At 40.3% G+C, this 21,413-nt stretch overlaps 1 protein-coding gene across 1 annotated transcript in view; it reads right to left on the reverse strand.

The window, feature by feature from the left end:
• SYTL3 (synaptotagmin like 3) overlaps positions 1-21,413 on the reverse strand; it is a 47,474-nt gene that overhangs the window by 24,002 nt on the left and 2,059 nt on the right. Inside the window, exons 2-4 of the mRNA XM_074988696.1 lie at positions 11,056-11,634; positions 9,540-9,755; positions 3,914-3,978 (exon numbers count right to left, since the gene is read on the reverse strand). Of these exons, the coding sequence (XP_074844797.1) occupies positions 3,914-3,978; positions 9,540-9,755; positions 11,056-11,165 (391 nt within the window). The 5' untranslated portion in view covers positions 11,166-11,634. The remainder of the gene's footprint in view (positions 1-3,913; positions 3,979-9,539; positions 9,756-11,055; positions 11,635-21,413) is intronic.

Here is a 21,413-nt window from a genome sequence, read left to right on the forward strand (position 1 = left end):
TCCATTAAAAACCCCAGATCCTTTTCTATGGTACTCCTTCCTGGACAGTCATTTCTCATTTTGTACATGTGCAATTGGTTGTTTCTTCCTAAGTGGAGTACTTTGCATTTGTACTTACTGAATTTCAGCCTACTTATTTCAGATGATTTCACTAGTTTGTCTGCACAATTGTGAATATAAATCCTATCCTTCTGCCCCCCCAGGCACTTGTAACCCCTCCCAGCTTGGCATCATCCACAAATTTTATAAATATATGTTCATACCATCATCTAAATGGATTACAAAGAGACTGAACAGAACCAGACCGACCCCTGTACCTCCAGATTACATGTGAACAAACTCTCATAAATACAGAAAAGTAATCTTACCTGATCCCCAACTACAGGGCCTATCTAAACTATCTATATCATCCCCATCATCATACTATCTAAATATTTCAAAATATTTTAATGTATTGATCCTTGCAACCTTGCACAGTAGGGAAGAATTATTATCCTAATTTTAAAGATGAAAAACTGAGGACATGTCCACACTTAATGCAGTTTCAGTGCTTAAGTGACAATGATCCTTTACCAGTAGGAGAGAGATCTCGTATCAGTGCAGTTAATCCACCTCTGAAAGGAAATAGTTATGTTGCACCCCTGAGCAATACTGTTATACTGACATAGGTCTATAGTGCAGATCTGGCTGGAGTCCAAGTGGCTTGCCACAGGTCACACAGCAAGACTATGACAGAGCAGGGAAATGAACCAAGATTTCCAAATCCTAGGCCTCTTCCTCTCTAAGGTGCAAAGTGTCTCCAACTGCCTAACACCTTAGTGGGACATAAGTAGCACACAGGCCTTTTGCTGACTCATTGCACAGAAGTAAATTTGATCTACAAAATATAAGGACTGTGAAAAATAGTGCAAATGAACATGGAGAACTGGCACAGCCATGGAAGAACTTTAAATGTGATTTTAAAAACTTTTTTAAAACATGTTTCATGCAAGGCATTTGAACAATTATGAATCTCACCAATGATTCACAAACAAAAAAGATGTCTCTAAAGACTGGGTCATTAAATCAGGGAGCAGAAACAATGCCACGTGACTCAGATGACCAATCACAAGGCATTAAGAGCAACACTCATAAGTGTTTTATCAACCATAAATGAGTAATAAAAAAAAAAAAAGGTAGACAAAATGTCTCATGAATGTAATAAGAAAATAGTAACTGGCTTATGGCTAAGTCACTGTTAGCAATATCAGAATGGCACTAGTAATATTGCTTAGAGAAAAATGGGTTTGGTCTATTGCAGAAGACATCATTAATTATAACAGAGAAAGGAACACCTTTTAACAGTTGGGCTTTAGTCATAACAACGTTTTCTTAATGTTATAGAACTTACAAGGGTCCCGAGTTTGACACTCAGTTGACCACAAGGACAAAAGGGAAAAAGTTAAAAGAAGACTTGACTAGGTAAAGACTTTTTCTGTGCTTGTTTCATTTAATTAACATCGTTAGAAGTAGCTTTTTTCTTCTGAATAGCAAAGTTTCAAAGATGTACTAAATCAATTTTCAGCTGAAAATTCTGAAAGATCATCTATAATATTTTGTTCAGAGCTACAAACAAGCTCCATTCCTGAGATTTTCATAATTCTGAAGTTCTTCTGTAATTTACTGTCTAGTAAAAGCAGGTAATTGCTTTTATGCAAGTAGGTTGTTTAAATTGCTAAAATATTAAAAACAGAAGTGGCACGCTGGCATAGCATTTCATCTTTAACGCCTATAATACGGAAAGAATAAAAACATGCTAATATATTAACCTTGTTACATTATGAATCATGCATTACTCAGTCAAGCCAAAAGAGGGCTCTGTCCCTACACTCTTGGAGGATGCTTCATTAAGTACAATGCAGTGTTTTAGTCATCCACACAAACCTGATCCCGATAGGTGATGTCATCAACCACAGTTTACTTTGCTGGGAATTGAGAACATTCAGCACCCTGGAGATCCCAGCTCAATGTTTGAGAATAAGAGAAAATTACTTTTCTGCATTTAGTCTTAGAGAGGTAGCTGTGTGAGTCTGTATCTTCACAAAACGAGACAAAAAAGCAGTCCTGAAGCACCTTAAAGACTAACATTATTATTTATTAGGTGACGAGCTTTCGTGGGACAGATACACTTCTTATTCCTCAGATGTGATGAAGTGGGTCTGTCCCATGAACGCTCACCACCTAATAATATTATTAGTATTTAAGGTGCTACAGAACTGCTTTTTTGTTTTCCGTATTAAGAGATTGTTTAAACTTGCATCTTCAATCTCAGCCATCTCTGAGGAAAGAGAGCGCAAGGAGCTCATATAACAACTCTTGGAACTCCACAGCCCTTAAAAAAGTGTATCAACCACCAGTATTACAGTGGAAAGCGTGCGCAGATGAGGATTCAATGAAGTCTATAAATAACTGCTTTTATCTGATTTTTAGCAAGGAAGTGTATCATTAATCAGCTTCTCAATCTCTTTTGATAACAGCTTTCAACAAACCTTGTTTCAAAGACTGCTTGCATACTTAATACAGACATCCTTTTTCTCTTTCATTGCTTGTGTTTTCCCCAAATAAACAAAGCTCCCTCTGATGGCATTTTAAAGATCACTGCTCAGTGATTTTCCCTGCATATTATCCCTTCCTATATCTCAAGTCATAAAATAGGGTACTCTGGTCAAGGTTTGTCATTTAGGTGCAGGTCTGATTTATGGGAAGTGAGAAGCTAAACCACCCCGAGAGCTCAGGATGGTACTGTGCATTGGGGCCGACAGCCACTGCAGGCCCTGAGGCAAGGTGGGAGGGGGGCCCACCTCTGTGACCTCAGAAGAGGTGAGGCCAAGAGCAAAAGGGGAGGGGCACAGGGCAATCAGGCCTTAGCACTGCTGGGAGTGCAGAGCAGGGGCACCCCAGTCAGAGCCATGCAGAGCAGGGCTGCTGTGGCACTTTGAAGGGGCCCAGAGCTCTAGTCACCGCCATTGCCAAAGCCGCAGTGGTGGTGGCAGCTGGTGTTCTGGGCCCCTTTGCCACACCAGGCCCAAGGGCAATTCCCCCTGCCCTCTACTTCCCTGTGTTGGCAGGCCTGGTACTGTGCCTCATAAAACACAATCCTTTCCCGAATGCAGAGCTGGAGCACACACTGTAGCAGCCACTTGAGTTTATGCAGCATGCTCCTCTTTAGCCTGACCTGCTTTGGGTTCCAGTACTCAGAATGGGGATGGACCTGCCTCCTCCCCACACCATCTAGCTACTCTGTGTCATCAATGGCATAGGAAGGCCTTGCACAAGGGGATGACATAATTGGGCTCCATATGGGATGTGTTTCCACAGATTAGTATGTGCTGAACAGTCTTTCATACAATATTTGTAAAATTTCCCTTTTTATTGTTTATTGCATCTTGTCCTCTTTGTAAGCTTTGAGCCTGCAACACTGAAATCAAAGCGAATTTTGCCATTAACTTCAAGGAATGCAAGACATCTCCCTGTGGCCCACTTCTGCAGTGTACATATATCTGTAAGGCCACTGTATTTTTTAATGTGGTATATAGGGTCATTGTATTTCTTATTTGTCTGAAGGTGCAACTTCTTTGGTGCTCACAGTTTCATTCACATTCATTCGAATTGATAAGGTAATCATATTTTCATATTATCCAGCCAAAGTACTTAGCACTTGTAAAGGCACTCTCCTGGTTTATCTTTCAGGCAAAAAGACAGGCATTCTGCCATGTTATGAACACACAACACAAGAGTTGATCTTTATTTCTGACCTATGCCTTCTAAATGGTCTGAAATTGAAACAAAACAGTGTGCTAAGATTTTGCATTGTATATTCCTTAGATCAGGACTATATACCACAAAGCAACTTGTTGCCTGTGCTAATAACTACCTTCAGCTGGGAATTTCTTGGCTCGTTCCTCAAAGAACCATTCCCCAGTCTTCACTTTCACGTCTCTGAAAAATAAAAAACAGACATTTAAACTTTTTGTACACTGGTTTTCAACATGAATTTTCATGAGCAGACAAATGTGCACATAAGACAAAAACCTATTTAGAAGTCAAAGGCAACAGAGTGACCCTTCTTAACCATATAGTATAACTAATAGGAGCTCATTACTGAATGACTGATAAACTGAGCTTCAAGGAAAAGGATCAGTTTTGTTCTCCTGGTAAGAACTGTTCTGTTCTGGTGTAAGGCTTATTTAATATTTAGAGCAACATGGTTGAAAGTCAAATGTCCTGGATTCTACTCTCAGCTGTGCACCTGACTTATTCTGTGACTTCAGAAAAAAGAATTAGGCCTCACTTGCTGTTTACTGCTAGACTAGTTTGAGGGAGGCAGTGCATGCTCCCAAATGTAATTCAGAATACGTATACTCGTGCTGCACAGGCTGCAATGCCATTACCCTAGAAGAAGATAGGACATCCTCTCTCCTTACTGATACGGATAGCACATGGTGCCACGGGCCAACCCCGTCCTCTTTGGAGAAGACCAGTGCCACTGCTGCAAACTGCCATGTACCATACCTGTATTTATTAGCATCCTGAGATGAAATGGGTGATACTTAATGAATATGATATGTACATAAAGGATCAATCCTCAGAGCAAGAAAAAGTCAAAAGCCTATAAACTAAACAAAATCAAAATCCTGTATATCATCCTGACTGAAATCCACAAAGGCCATGAAATGCAGCAGTTGAACTGCCACTCTCGGTCTCAACTCCTTTTAAAAATATGATAATGCTTAGGATTCAGGGAGTTTTGTTGCAGTTAGGTCTTAGGTTCCATTTTTAAGTACCTAAATAAATGTATCTGTATTAAGAGAGGGTGAAGACCTCCAATCTTTGACCTAATAAAAAGCCTTCTGTTATCAGAGCTTCTCCCCATGTAGCTATATATAGACCCTGGATACCATCTTGAATTAGATAAGTAAACTGAACTGAAGCCTTTCACTCTAAGGCAAATTTTCTAGACCTCAAATAATTCTTCTAGCTCTTTTCTGAAGTATTTCCAAATTTTCAACACCCTTTTGGAGTGTGGAGATGAGATGTGAACAGACTATTTTCCAGTAATATTCTCTCACGTGCTGTAGATGTACATGTTATACCAACTTCCTATTTGATTTTCCTCTAGTTATGCTTCCAAGAATTGCTTTGCCAGATTAAGCCATAGTAACACACTGGAAGCTTATATTCAGTCAGTTTTCATTATGACTCCGAAGGTCATTTGCAGTCACTGCTTCCAAAAATAGAGTCCCCATCCTGTAACTGACCTATATACTTTGTATGTTGTTCAAATAAACACAACTTACAAAGCAATCCAAACTGCTCAGTGTAATTTACCTACCCATTTACCACTTTATCTATTATCACATCACCTGCAAAATTCACTACCAAAAGGATTAAATATTTTCCTTTTAGATCACTGATAAGCATTATATCAGCAAGAGATCTCTGTGGGGGCCCACCGGAAACACCTGCTTCAGAAGATGATTCCCCTTTTACAATTATTTTTTGAGATTTATCTGTTTTTAATCTATTTAATATGTGACATATTGATTTTTATAGTGCTAATTTTGTAAAATCAGAATGTTGTGCAGAACTAAACCAAACACCTTACAGAAATCTAAATCCATACTGTGTCAATAGTTACCTTTATCAATCATACCAGTAATCTCATCAAAATAAAAAACAATATCAAGTTTCTTGAAAGACATTTTCAATAAAATCATACTTTTTGGCATTAATTATGCTACCACCTTCAAATCTTTACAGTTGATGGTGTCCCGCACAAGGCAACTGGCCTTCACAGCCATTTTGCTGGTTTCTCCAGCAGTACAATAACCTCAGCAATAAGACATACTTTTTATCTTATCAGCTGGGTGGAATGAAAATGTTTGCAAGATACAGAAATAATTCTTCAAACCTCCAAAAGTTCAACATGTACTTAAAAAGACAGATAGCATTATAATAACTTAATCCTTGTTCACAGCTTCCTTCGTACCAGAGGACCTACAGAGAATCTAAAAGTTATTTTATGAATTAATTCAATCCAGATTTACTTAGCTTGACTACATTGCAAGGTTAATAATGGGATCAACCCAAAAATCCCTATTCTGAAAATTTTCAGCCTTTCAGAGGTTAAGATCCCAAATGGAACATTGGAGCCTAGTCCTCTTTCTACTTACCATATATCACATTAAATGCACAGACAATCATTTATGTTCTTTGACAGGTGGGATTGGAGCACCTAAGAGATTAATTTACTCAGTATCCATCTAGCAAATGGGGACATGTACGTAGTCCTGTGATAAATTATATCCAAGGATACAATGGAAATTCTTTAGAGATATTTGACAGTGAAAAGGCACATCAGAAGCCAAAAAAATGCTTCTAATCACATTTATAAAAACTTATCAGAGCAAGACCATGAACAGAATGATGGCTGATTTCTGTTCATTTATGTGTGACTCACAGCAATATCTACTATCATCCAGACAGCACACAGGAAATACATTTTCATTTTACTTTTGAAATGTCAAAACATTGTTCTATGAAAGCATTTTTGTCATTGCTTACCCTCCATTTGATATACAAAGTTTATTTTCACAGATAATCTAAAATCTAATACTAGCATCTAAAGAGTGGGGTGAAAAAGGAAGACTGTCAGTGATATTGCTGATGTCCATGCTTTGCTGGGGAAAAATTTAAGAGCAACTGAAAGCTAGATAACAGTATCAGGAGTTAAAAAAAAATCAAAAGGACGATAGTGAAATTATACTGCATATCAAATGTACACCAGTATGTGTTAAAATTGAACATATAGAAGCAGTCACTCTATTTGTCATCACAAAGACACACAGAGCTTCTCTCGGACTAGATTCTGCAAGAAGTCACTGAGACCTCCATTTTCAGAGGTCCACCTGCTTTTCTTGACTTCAAACAGTAGGTAGGAGTGCTCAGTACTTCTGAAAATCTTTCTTCTTCCCATAAAATAGCAGGCACTCAGTGGAACTATACCCATCGCAGAGAGCCACACATAGTCCTGTCTGTTAAGCTTTACACTCCTGCAGCAAAACCCATTAAAGTTAATGAAAAAACTCCCAATGCTTTGAATGGACTTTGGATTGGGCCCTGAGCAATGAGCTCAAATGAGGCTTACTGCAGATAAGGCCTTATGCTGGCCTCCTCAAAAAAAAATTCACTCACTGAAGATGCATCATTTTTTAACATCTGCAATACACTGAAAAATAATTTTCATTGGACAAGCAGCACATGGGAGTCTTGCGGCATGGGTGCAAAAGTATCAGGATAAGTGTACGAAGTAAGATACAATATGATCTTGCATGGCTGAGATTACACTTATCATAAACCCCTATTTTTAATTGCTTTACGATAAAAAGAGAGCTTTTCCATGTTAAAAATCAGACAACTAAGCCTTAGAACAACATTCTTAATTAGAAAAAAATATGGCCCCTTTGTTTTAACTTATGGTTTCCTACACACAAAAATAGTTATGAATCCATCTCCTCTTCACTAAAAAGAAAACCCTTTCGGAGCTAAAAATGGTAATGTTGGTATTATTCCTTTTCTTTTCTGGTGCTCATTTAATTCAAAAGCTGCTCCCAACCCTCCACACCCCCACCAAAAAAAACAAACAAACAAAATCCACCTATAATTATTAGGCTACTATTCTGCCTACTTTTTACTATTTTGATAAATGCATTTCAAAATACACTGTTTAAAAATCACAGTTTACATTAAAAGACATTCATTGTGCATTCTTAAAGTCTGCACTGTTATCTAGGATACACAAACTGACTTTAAACTGGCCATCACAGACAGGCAACACTGTTCAAAGAGCTAGCACATGACCTATGTATCACCTGAGTTCTTATTTAAACCTAACTTTGAGGTCTGAAATAAAGAATTTAAATGTACATAGCCTTTATAAAGGCCTTCTTCCAAGTGAAGAATTTCATTCAAAGTACTCCCCTATCCACAGGGATGAATTGCACCATCAGAGCTGCTGCTCTGACTTCAGAACTACCAGAATGTTTCTAATCAAAGACAATATATGTATCAGAATACCCCTGATGTGGATTATTCAATTTAGACATAATGAATAATGAAGAAAAGTATACTTAAACTATATAATAGTACGGAGATGGTATATCAGATATGCTTGTTTACACTTTCTACAGATTGAACCTCTCTCTTATGGCACTCTCTCATCCACCAACATCCATGATTTGGCATGATTTTAGTTTGCTGGATGTCCACGTCTCATGGGTGTGGCCAAGTTTCCCATGGTCCCATAAAATTTATTTACAGTGACCAGTCCTGGCTGGCAGGGTTCTGTGCTGTTCTGAGCTCTAATTGACCCCAGATGTCTTCTAAGAGCCCACTGAGCAGTAGAAGTATTGGTAATGTTGCTAGACAATATTGCCTCTTGTGGTTCAGCAAATTCCCTCATTCAGCACCAGTGAGGTCCCAAGGGTGCCGCACAAGAGAGGATCAACCTTTAGTAACACAAGAACAAAGCGATAGGCAATGAAATTGAAAGACAACAAATTTAAATTAGGTAAGCTTGGGGCTGCCTCTGACTATGTGTGTTCGTCTTCAGAATGTCATTAATATTTGTTATAGGCTTTTTAATCTCCATATACCATGGTTTCCTGATATTATTAAATACAGTGGAGATCCTGCTACCCTTAACATAAGAGCTTGGGGAAAAAAATGACAAGAAAGCAGTCAAAAACTCAGTTATACATCTCATCCAAAAGATGAGTGGCAAGAGATCCTCAGTACACTGCAGGGATGCACTGGTTTAGTACTGACTCAAATGGAAAAGAGCTATTTGTGGGAATCACAGTATCACATAATTCAGCTATATGGGTTTTCTTCACAAATCCTACCTGCCTTATGAGCTCTAACACCATAACACTCCAAAGAAATACTGATGCATGTTTGAGTCTCTGTGACCTGTCCATTTACTAAACACCTCAGAGAGGTAGACAGAGAGCTGAACAACTGGGAAGAACTAGCAGACGACCACAGCAGATGGAGGCAGGGGTTACACAAGGGCCTTCAGAAGGGCGAGATGAGGATCAGACAGCTAGCAGAGGAGAACCGAGCACACAGAAAGCACATTAAGGACTTGCCAGACATCCACCACATCTACAAGAGCTGCAGCAAGGACTGTCACTCTCGTGTGGGTCTTCATAGTCACAACAGGCGCTGTAAATGAAGTCCTCAATTGAAACTATAAAGGGCGCGATCCATAGTCTATGCAGACTGAAGGATACCTACTACTACTACTACAGGTGAAATTACAGTTCCATTGAAGCCACTTGCAAAATTCCCTTTGACTTCAATGAAGTAAGGGTTTCATCCCAGACTTTCCTTTTGTGCCAATGCTATCTTATTTATGTCAGTTTAGGCATCTTCTTTGCTTCTTTATTACTTACAAAACCAAACAGAAATGGCTTAGCAAAACTAGTCAAATTTCTTACCCATGAGCATAACAGATGGTGCATTTCCACAGGCAGGGCTTCAGGCAGACACGGCACTCAGAGCACACTCGATGACTGCATCCATTGCAGACTGCACCTCTATTCATCACCAGTCCTAAGGATTTCTGACAGCGAGCACAGGATCTTTCCTGGTATTCATAGCTTACACTTTTTGCCCCTTTCCACCGAAGATGCTGCAGTTGCATTTTCAATTTCCTGTTCTCACAAAGCAAATAAAAATATGTACAATCACAAGTTGATAATGTTTGTGCTCAATAGTGATAACACTTTATTGGTCAAATCTTTAAATTGTAGTCCCTAGTTTTACCTTGCCTGAAAGCATTTGCACACAGTATTTTTTTTAAATTAGCAGGTGCATATGAAACCCTACTTACATGAATAAACAAAGTTCTAACCTAGTAAAACTGATACTCTGCACATGCAAATTATGCACACATAATAGGGAGCCAAAATTATGCATGCAAGTGATTGTGTTCAAAGCTGTGCACATGTAAATAGAAAATGGGTTTGCTTTCCTTTGCAAATTTGACTCATAAATGAGAATTGCCGAACACCTATTATATACCCGAATCAACTAAAGCTGAATTTAACAGAATTCTTTATAGTCTTAAAACTAGCAAAAAAAATAACCATTTGAAAAACAAAAAAATTGCAAATTGATGCTTTTACTAATCTGACAAACAGTGTTTCTTTTACAAGTGCCAGTAACATCAAGAATCCTACCCCTGGGCCTGCACTACTTTTGTGTTAGTTACATCATAACCCTTCTGCACCGGAATATTCTAACTACAAAACTGAGCTGTGTAAATACAAAAGAGTTACTGTATTTGCTCGAAATTTCAAAATGAATTTTTTTAAGCTTTGCTGACAACGCATTTCCACAGACATACAAATTCTTGCAGGAAACAAATGTGAAGGTCTTACATTCGAGTGTTCAAACACAGCGATTTTTAAATTTGCATGTGTTAATAACAGCAACCCACATTATATATGTTTTATATGGAGTGGGTTATTGCTTGACAACGTAGGAGGCAAATTTAAAAAAAAAAAACTTGTCAGAGACCTAATAGATATGAGAAACAAAATAAACCAAAGATTTATTTTCACCCTTTACAACCAATTATCTCCGGGAAGGTACTGAGAGAGAATTAAATATGAAATCATCCAGAAAATGAAATCCTCTGGGGATGACAGAAAATTACAGACTTGTAATGCAATGCATTTGGCAAAAATTTACATGGGATGGGACACTGCTTCACTCAGCATGGGGAAGAGGTTCCCAAAACTTTTGTGGGAATCCTAGAACAGATTAAATGAATAGTATTGGTTCAGTTGTAATCTATACTCTATCACTAGCATATTAAAGCCATGACACACTATATACCTCTGTTTTCCTTTTGGGAAAACTGATACTAGTTAACAGCAGACAAGAGACATAATAAGGTTAGAGGAAAGCAAAGAGAAATGGTGGGATAGTACAAAAAAGGCAAAATACCTTATCCTTTCCTCATCCACTTTTCTCACTGTCTGATCACGATACAGGACCTGTAAAATTGTCTCTCGTTCCAATTCCTTAAGCAAGTTCAGATTCAGTTCACAGGTCATTTTCCCCAGACTTCACTTTCTTTGGAGACTACTGGGTTACACAGCTCTACTCTACCCAAGCTGACAGATATTACTGTTGTCTAGAGTATAATATAGCACTTGGGAGGTCTGTGAGTTCTTTCAAGTGCGTGTCCTCTTATTTCATTGGTGATACATTCCTATTGAGTCACACTCTTGAAGAAAAAAAATATATATATGAGAGTTCATCTCTATGCAAGTCATTATTTCCAGAGTGCCTCTGCCCCCTGCTGAACACGGTCATTTAGCAGGATCACAACCGTCTGCTCTCTTCCATATGAAAGTTCGTCTTTTGCTGAGAGTGGATCCAAAACTGCCAATAGCCCAAAGTGAGGTTTTATTTGTAATCAGCAAGCTGAAGGGGCCTTCACACGCAAAAGAGCATGAAGTGGAAGAAAACAGCTTGTCTTATTTAACATCTCACGTTAGATCTTTCTTGGCAGGAAGAGACCTGGAATATAGATAATAAATATATTATCTTGTTCAGGATCTACAGAAAAACAAAGTATTATTTTTTCTTATTTCTTCAACAGCTCTCTGCTAGCATCTGGCCATTATTCTATGAAAAACAAACTATTGTATACAAATATACCTTTAACACACCAGTTCATACATGCCTGGAGATATCAAGAAAGACAGAACATTCTTTAGTCAGCATTACCATCATAACAGCTTTCATTAATGCATAGTTTTGTGAGTTAATAGCTTGGAAAAGAGCAATTTTTGTGTTATCTTGATAATGCAAAAAAAATTTTTTTTTCCCAATAAAAGTAGTGCCTAGAAAATTCAGAATGTGGTCTTGCGGCCTCAAGACTTACAGAGCACCTGTCATAACCAGTATGGTCTCAGCTGATTTGTAACTTTACATCCCAGCTTACGGAAGTGACAGAGTATTAAAATTTCTAATAAAAAGAGGGGGAATAATACCACAGAGTTGTTTGCTTCAATTATTTATAGGTTTTAATAGCTAATGGACCTGTCATCTGAATCACATAGAGCTTTCTACTGTGGAGGCTAGATAAAAGGTTTCACACACATCCTCCCTACTATCTTTGTTTAACGGACACATACACAAAAAGTCAAAAGGATATGGCTTTATTTCCAGCATTGTGCACAAATACTTTCTCAGTTCAAACTCGAGTTACTTTTGTCCAAACACACAAGCAAGAAAATGCAGAAAGAGAAATACACAAATGTGATGCAGAGGCTGTTTTGCAAAGGGTCCCCTGTTTACAAACTTTTCTTGGGGCATGAGGATGGTGCAGGAGTGAGCTGGGGAGTCTGGGTGAAGGGGGGGCTCTCTTCTCTGCACACAGCTGCTGCCACCCTCTCACTCAGCTGGGGGAATGGCACCATGGAAAAATGCTCCCTCCTGACACTCCCAGGCACTCTGCTTGGCCAGAATTCCAGGCAAGCAGAGCAGCAGGGGAAGCCTCTCTAGGCAGCACAGTGCTGCCATTCCCCAAGTGTGGGTGGGGGAATAAGGGCGGTGGGTGGATCTTGCCCTGGCTTGCCTGACTCTGACCTGTGAGGACTGGGGCTCTACAACCCCCCACCTGTATGGGCCCAATGCTGGGAAAGAAGCCCTGAACCTTGGGGGTCAGATAAAGGCAAGCTGCAAGCCAGTTCCCCAGCCCTGTTCTATTGGCTCCACTTGCCACACCTCAGAACAGTCAACAGAAAATCATCTAAGACAACTGCAAATGACTGGAATCAACTTGGAGGTGAAAAGGAACGTTAAAATGAGACAACTCTGAGTATGACTAAACACAAAAGACTATTTCACTATAGGAGAAGTTAGTTTCTACTACAGCCTATGTCAGATGGATTACAACCCCGACCCCGACCCCAGGGACAAAAATTATGCAGATGTAAGTGCTCACGTTCACAGTGCTATGTCAGTAGAAGAATTTCTCCAGTCAACATAGCTTCTGCTACTCTCTAAGGTAGTGTTTTATGGGGACTGGAGAGCTGTCTGCAATCAACAAAGCATCTTCTCCAGATTCATCCCTGTAGTGCTGTACAGAGATATCACAGTGTAGGGGGAAAAAAGCACTCTATATTCATTCACCATGGAAATACCCTGAGGGAGAAAGGTACTCATGAGCATTTGGATGCTGGTTCTTGGGAAACCAGACAGCTCTGCAACTGACTAAACTTTGGGGGTAAATTCTACTTTTTTAGCTAAGAAAAGTAATTATAGCTAAGTGAAGATCCAAGTTCACAATTTATAGTTGTTTTGTATTGTATCCACTTTTTCTATCACTCCCTCATCTCTACTCAAGTCGCTTTTCTTACTTTAATAACCTTCCTCTGTCTTATAAATGCTGTCAAGTGCTGTGCAGTTTACAGAAGCAGAGATTGACAGTACAACTGGTAAACTGGGCCATACTGCACCTTTGGGTGAAAAAGATCAGAAATTACATGTAGCCAGTGCCAGGGACTGAATACTGCAAGGGAACATTTCAAAAGGAACTTGGGTGTACCTGGTGCTAACCTGGTAAAATAAGGCTTGCATAGCCCAGAAGAGAACGCTTCAGTCCTGAAGGGTTGCCAGCGTCAGAAGGCTAACACCCAGATACCACAAGTAAGACTTCCTTTTGCTGGAGGTAGTGGGGGCAACAAGATGATTCACAGTTCTGTGTATTTCAAGAAACCTGACAACAAAGTTTAAATAAACTCATGCAACAACTGCTTTGTAACTATGGGACAAATGCTGTGGTACCTGTAGAAAGCTTTCACTGAAATCAATATGATTTCACTTATTTCAGTGGATGAAACTGTCTCTTTATGTGCAGTTTTCAAATAATTGAAAAGAAAATGTGTTATTTTTAATAATTTATGTTACTGGAGCACCCAAAAAAGGAAACATTATTGTATCATATTCAGAATTCTTGAATATCTTACAAAATCATACAGGTTGAACCTCTCTAATCAGGCACACTCTCGTCTGACAAACTCCATACTCCAGCATGATTTTAGTTAGCAGAATAACCACTTAATGGGGGTGGAGCCAAATTTCACATGTCCCATAAAATTTGTTTGCAGCCACCAGTTCTGCTTCTCAATGTTCTGTGCTGTTATTTAGCTGTACATTTATCCTAAATGTATTCTAACAGCACAGTAAGCAGTAACAGTATTGGTTATGTGCCAGAATATATTGACCTGCCATCATCTGGCACATTCTCTTGTCTGGCACTGGTCAGGTCTCAAGGTTGCCAGACAAGACAGGTTAAACGTGTACACATTTTGTTAGGTTATAAAGTCTATATCTGGGTTGCTCTGAGTTATTCAGGAGAGTTTAAAAGCATACTAGTTTTGACACACTACTATCATAAAAGGACAATGAAATAAAAATTTTTGAGATGAAGTCTTGAGTGTTTTTTCTGGGCACTACAATGATCACGGGCATCATTAAATTAACCAAATAAACAGCACAGGAACAAAACTTACAGGCCATGTCTATACGAGCCACTTTTCCCAGCAAAAGCAGTTTTATGCTGGAAAATACCATGGAGTGTCTACACACAAAATGCACTCTGTCGACAATTTGTTGACAAAACCCTGCACGTCCATTGGCAGTCTTACACCTCTCCCTGAGCAGTTATAACACCTCTCTCGGCCGTGTTCTCTCGATAAAATAGCTGTATAGACACTCCGCAGCCCTTCTGTCGACAGACAGTGCTTCTGGTTCACCGGGCAGCCCTGTTTGCAGACCTTCCAGTCAGCCGTTCTGTTGAGAAGGGTGAGGCAGTCTCTCTGCTCTCTGTCAACAGACCAGATTGATCCTTCAATCTGCTTTTATGCATATATGCGATCTGTTGACAGAAGTTTTGCCGGGAAATCCCTTCCGACAGTAACTTAGTCAACAAAGGCTTCTCATGTAGACATGGCCAAATAAAACAAACTGGAGACCTTTTCTGAACGCAGCCATGTGGGTGTTCCCAACCTCTGCCTCTAGAAATACGACCAAATCTCTATATTAATAATATCACTGCTTATGTGGAAATGTCTCCAATTAATCTTCTATAAACTTCTCACAATATCTTCCCCTTAAAGAAAAGCTAATTATCATTTATAACAGCTAACAATATATGCATTACATTCTAAACCCAACTAGTACAGTTCCATGAACCCCAGTGTGTCAACTACCTATAGAGGAGATTTAACTAGCATATCACTATGGAGTGAGTCTTTACCATTCACTTTCCTCAAATACCCACTTCCCCCAGCAGGTTAGCAAGTCTCTATGAGTCTTCCAGGCAGTGCTGTTCTGTCCATAGAATGGCTCAGAGCAACCACCCCAGACTCTGAGCTTTGTGCCCCCACCCCTGAGTGGCCACTTCAACGCCCCTATGAATGGGGCCCATAACTTCAGGCAAGGGAACAGAATAGGGGCAGGGCAAAGCAGTGGTCAGGTTTGTGAGAAAGAATAGAGCAGAGCAGGGTCAAGGCCTGCAGTGAGGGAGAGGCCCTAGACCCCATTCCTAGAGCACTGTGCGAGGAGGGGGCAAGGTTGCCTTAGGCCCCATGCCCTCCCCTATACCAGAGATAGCCATGCATCCAGGATCATTAATTTCTTCATCTAATCTTCTCAGAATCAGCCTTTCATTAGAGGCTGAGTTGCCCTCTTGCTCCTTGACAGTTTCTCCTTTCTGCATCAATGAAAAAGGATCAGTCAGATAGGAAATGCTATAATCCACATCAGTTGTCAGTGTGTTGGAACTTTCCATGATTACTCATAGAACAGTTCAGCTGTGTCAAAATGCGTTCCCAGTGTCTGTCTGGACTACACAAAATCATGGCTGCAGCTCTTCTCCAATGGCACTCCTTTGGCCCCAAATATTAGAAGCGCAATTCTTTAAGCCCATTCTATCACCTGGGTTAAGAGATTGGAGATCACAGACCCTTTTGTCAAAATAATATTTCTGCTCCCATGGTTGCACTGCTACAAGGTTTCAGCAGATCATCAATAACTAGTAAATTAGGTGTGATCCTTCTTCCCATTAACAGTTAACCAGAGAAAAGCCATTCTCCAGAAGTGTATTTCAGTAAACCAATAGTTCTCTATACAAATCACCCACACTGTCATTTTCATAAGATTATTTACTGTTTGTATAAACCTTCCATCAAACCCATTTGATTAGGGATCATATAGACATAACATTTTGTGATAAAATCCCAATCTCTGGCAAATTGCCTAAAATCTGCACTGAAAAAGTAGGGCTAATTATTGCTAAAGATATCATCTAGAATACCATGTTTGGAGCAGATTCCCTTTATGCAGGCTATCACTGACATATTACTAGTATTGTATAGTGTCCAAATTTCTGGATACAAAGAACAATGATTTATGACTATTAAACAGTCCTTTGATTACCAGGTAAACAAGTACCAACCTTCTAATAAGACCTCTATGGAAGCACATGCATTTGTCTTCTCTGCACTTGGGATCAGCGGCATTTTGCAAAATGATTATTTCCACATTTATAACAACTTCCTGAGGGCAACACATGGGTTGGAGCCATGCTGCAATTCACACCTTCCACATGGCATCTTCACCCAGTCTTCCTCCTGGCAATGTTTTACAGTAAACCCTCGAAATGCGCGACTTCAAGTTGCGCTCAACTCACATTAACAAGAGTTAAGCACAACTCAAAGCCACTCTACGGCTGTCTGCCTGCCACGCTCCCCCAGCTGAGGGAAGCCAGGCAGACAGACAGCTACTGCCACAGGGGGAAGCCAGAGAGAAGCAACACCTGGCTCCCAGAGTGGCAGGGAGCAGGAAACCAGGTGGCAGCCTAGTTCCCATCTGCCCTGGGCTTGCAGGAGCTGGGAGAATGACCACCCCACCAAGGCTGGTCAGCTTCCTGGCTCCTGCCAGCAGCAGGGAGACAGGAACTAGGCTGTCGCTTGGTTCCCAGCTCTCCCCACCTCTGCTTGTGGGTCCCAGGAAACTGACGAGCCCATGATGGGATCCCAGAAACTGACCAGCACTCCCTGCCACTTGGCTACTTCTCCAATACTTGTCACCATGAAAGACACTGCATTTAGCTGTATTGAGTGCAAATCCATCAACCTCATGAAAAAACTTGCACAGATAGACAGACAGACATCATCTTCCTCTCCAAATGCAAACAGACAGGCATTATACCAAAAGGACTGAAGGTGAAAAACCCACTGAAATCAACATACTGCTCAGATTATGGTGAGAGATTGTGCCACACACTGTTTAAGAAACCAAGGAACCACCTGATCAGCATCCTGTACAGCAAGCAGTAAACCATCAAAAAAGAGCTCTCAAATCTGGAGACTCTCATAAAAAAACCAACCTTCCACACAAACCTCCACATGGCTGGACTTTACTAAAACAAGACAGGAGATTTACAGTGCACATTTCATTTCTCTACAAAAGAAAAAGGACTGTAAACCATCTAAACTCCTATTTTCCACATGGGGCCACAATAGCGGTACTCTTAACTCACCCATCAATGTTGTCAATCTATCCAACTACACACTCAGCATGGCAGAAGAATCTGCCCTTTCTCAGGGACTCTCTTTTTGCCCTACCACTCCCACAAACTTGATACAGTTCTGTGGGGACGGAAGCCTATTTTCACCATCTCCGACTCAAGGAATACTTCTAACACAACACTGAACAGTGCACTGACCCACAGGTACCCTCCCAACTACAGTACAAGAAAAAGAATTCTTCATGGACTCCCCTGATGGCCAAAATGACAAGCTGGACCTATACATAGAATGCTTCTGCTGACGAGCACAGGCAGAAACTGTGGAAAAGCGGCACTGCTTACCCCATAACCTCAGTGGTGCAGAACACGCCATCAACAGCCTCAGAAACAACTCTGACATTGTCATCCAAGAGGCTTACAAAGGAGGTGCCATTGTCATCATGAATAGGACTGACCACCAAAAGGAGGTTGCCAGGCAACTCTCCGATATCACATTCTACAAGCCACTCTCTCAGGATCCCATTGAGGAGTACACGAAGAAACTACAGCATCTTCACAAGACCCTCCTTATAAAAAACACATGAACAAATCTACACAGACACACCCCAAGAACCTCAACCAGGTTTATTCTACCTACTACCCAAGATCCATAAACCTGGGAACCCCGGACGCACCATCATCTGAGGCACTGATGCTCTCACTACAGGGTTGTTTGGACATGTGCACTCTCTACTCAGTCCCTATGCTACCAGAGCTCCCACTTTTCTTCGGGATACCCATGACTTCCTTAGGAAACTACAATTCATTGGTGACCTTCCTGAAACACCATCCTGGCCAACACGGATGTAGAGTCCCTTTACACACCATTATCCCACATGAAAATGGACTTCAAGCTGTTATGAACATTATCCCTGATGAGACCAAGGCACAAATGGTGGCAGAGCTTTGTGACTTTGTCCTCAAGCACAACTATTTCATTTTGAGGACAATTTATACCTTCAAATCAGTGGCACTGCTATGGGCACCTGCATGGCCTCACAGTATGCCAACATTTTTATGGCCGACCTGGAACAACTCTTTCTCAGCTCTCACCCCCTAGCGCCCCTTCTCTACTTGCGCTATATTGATGACATCATCTTCATCATCTGGACCCATGGGGAAGAGGCTCTTGAAGAGATCCACTGTGATTTCAACAGTTTCCATCCCACCATCAACCTCAGCCTGGACCAGCCCACACAAGAGATCCACTTTCTGGATGCCACTATGCAAATTAGTAATGGTCACATAAATACCACCCTATACCAAAAACCCACGGACGGCTATGCTTACCTACATGCCTCCAGCTTCCATCCAGGGCATACTACACAATCCCTTGTATACAGCCAGGCACTAAGGTACAACCACATTTGCTCCAATCCCTCAGACAGAGACAAACATCTAAATGACCTTTACCAAACTCTCCTGAAACTACAATACCCACCTAAGGAAGTGAAGAAACAGACTGACAGGGCCAGACATGTACCCAGAAGCCACCTGCTACAAGACAGGCCCAACAAGGAAAACAAGAGAACATCACTGGTCATCATATACAGCCCCCAGCTAAAGCCTCTCCAGCGCATCATCAGTGACCTACAACCCAACCTGGACAATGATCCTTCACTCTCACAGACCTTGGGAGGCAGGCCTGTCCTTGGGACACAGCCTGCCAACCTTAAATTCTCACCAGCAACTATAGATCACAACACAGTAACCCTAAACCTGGAATCAATCCCTGCAATAAACCTCACTGCCAACTCTGCTCACATATCTACACCAGCAATATCATCACAGGACTTAAAAGTCAACCACACCATCAGCGGCTCTTTCACTTGCACATCTGCTAATATAATATATGCCATCACATGCCAGCAATGCCCCACTGCAATCTACATTGGCCAAACTGGAGAGTCTCTGCGTAAAAGAATAAATGGACGTAAATCAGACATCAGGAACAGTAACATACAAAAACCTGTAGGAAAACACTTCAATCTCCCTGGACACTCAGTGACAGATTTAACAGTAGCAGTCCAACAACAAAAAAATTTCAAAAATAAAATACAAAGAGAAATTTCAGAGCTGCAATTCATTTGCAAATTTGACTCCATCAACCAAGGATTAAACAGAGACTGGGAGCAGCTGGCCCATTACAAAAGCAGTTTCTCTACTCTTGATGTTCACACCTTCACATTAGCAACTGACAATGGGCCATATCCCCCCTGATTGAACTGACTTGATTTCTCCTCTCTTGATGTTCACAGCTTCACATTAACTGCTGATAATGGGCCACATCCACCCTGACTGAAGAGATCTTGTCAGCTCTGGCCCTCTCCTTTACTGAGACCCACTCTTTAAATCCTCCTCTGAACACCCCCCCACTCATGCATCTGATGAAGCAGGTCTTTGCCCACGAAAGCTTATGCTCCAAAATATTCGTTAGTCTACAAGATGCCACAGGACTTGTCCCTTAACATATGGACTCATTTGTAGCATTAAAGACAATCTTCAGACCAGAAACTCTGTCACCTCACCAAACTCACAGGTTTTACTGAGTTTCTTTAATTTTGTGGTATTATTCCATCAGTTTTTTGCATGCATGTAAAAAAATGGTCTCAAATGTTTTATTCCTTTTTGGCATGTAATGTTCCTCAAGTTAAGTCAGTATTTCACTTAACTTCATGCTTTCATCTTCTTCAAAGTAGCTATAAATACCCAATGCTTCCACCCCAGCAACATAACAAAGATTGATGATTTTACTTTATCCCTTTTCTCTTCTACCTCATTGGTGCTAAATACAATTCAAACCTTTGATTTTTTTTTCCATTTCCCTGCAACACTGTCTGACAGCTGCAGCCTAGAAGGAGACTATGATACATCCATTTTTGGCTTTTTGACCCTTCTTAAGCTAGTCAAGCTGTTATTGTGCTTATCAAATACGTGCAAAAGTCTCAGTATCTGGTGCTCCATGTGCTTCTCTCATTCCTCTCCATGCCTTGGCTTTCAATTGCAAACAAAGGAATTATTTTCAAATTGGTGCTTCCTTCTCTTTCAAACACTGTTGAAACCATGTAAGTATCTTGGTGTTCATTAAACAGCAAACCAAATGAATGAAAAATAAATAAAACTTTAGCAAAACAAACAGGAAAGCATCTCTGGTGAACTACAGCACGCATGCACACCTGGTAGGCAATGTTCTCAACCCTCATCTTCAGGGCACATCTCCAAACTCCTACATTTACAATACTATCCCTTATGAGGAAAGATCTTTAAATTATCATATTATACAAACATTCTTCTACAAGTATTAAATACACAGGGACAGCTCTTTCATGACTTTAGATGGGTGTAGCTCTATTGAAGCCAATGAAATTACACTGATTTACATCCGTTGAAGATCTGACTTACTGTGTGTATGTTTTTTTAAATACCAAATATGTTGCCAATTTATTTGCAGATATCTACAGCTATTTTATTGTTTTATATGTGAGTTTCACATCCCAAGTGTCAAGCTACCTCAACTTTATCCACCAAATTTTGCAAAAAGAAGGCAAGAAGAGATGCTGATGTTTATATGCAGAAAATAGAGGCTTATATGCTCTTCATTTTACCCACTTTTGATAAAATCCTGTGATAACAAAAACCTGACATTATACTTCATACAAATACCAATTAATTGATAAAAAACTGACAATTTTCACACAGAAAACTATTACAGAGAAAT

This window comes from Carettochelys insculpta, chromosome 3 (assembly GCF_033958435.1).
Source record: "Carettochelys insculpta isolate YL-2023 chromosome 3, ASM3395843v1, whole genome shotgun sequence".
In the NCBI taxonomy this organism is placed as follows: Eukaryota; Metazoa; Chordata; order Testudines; family Carettochelyidae; genus Carettochelys; species Carettochelys insculpta.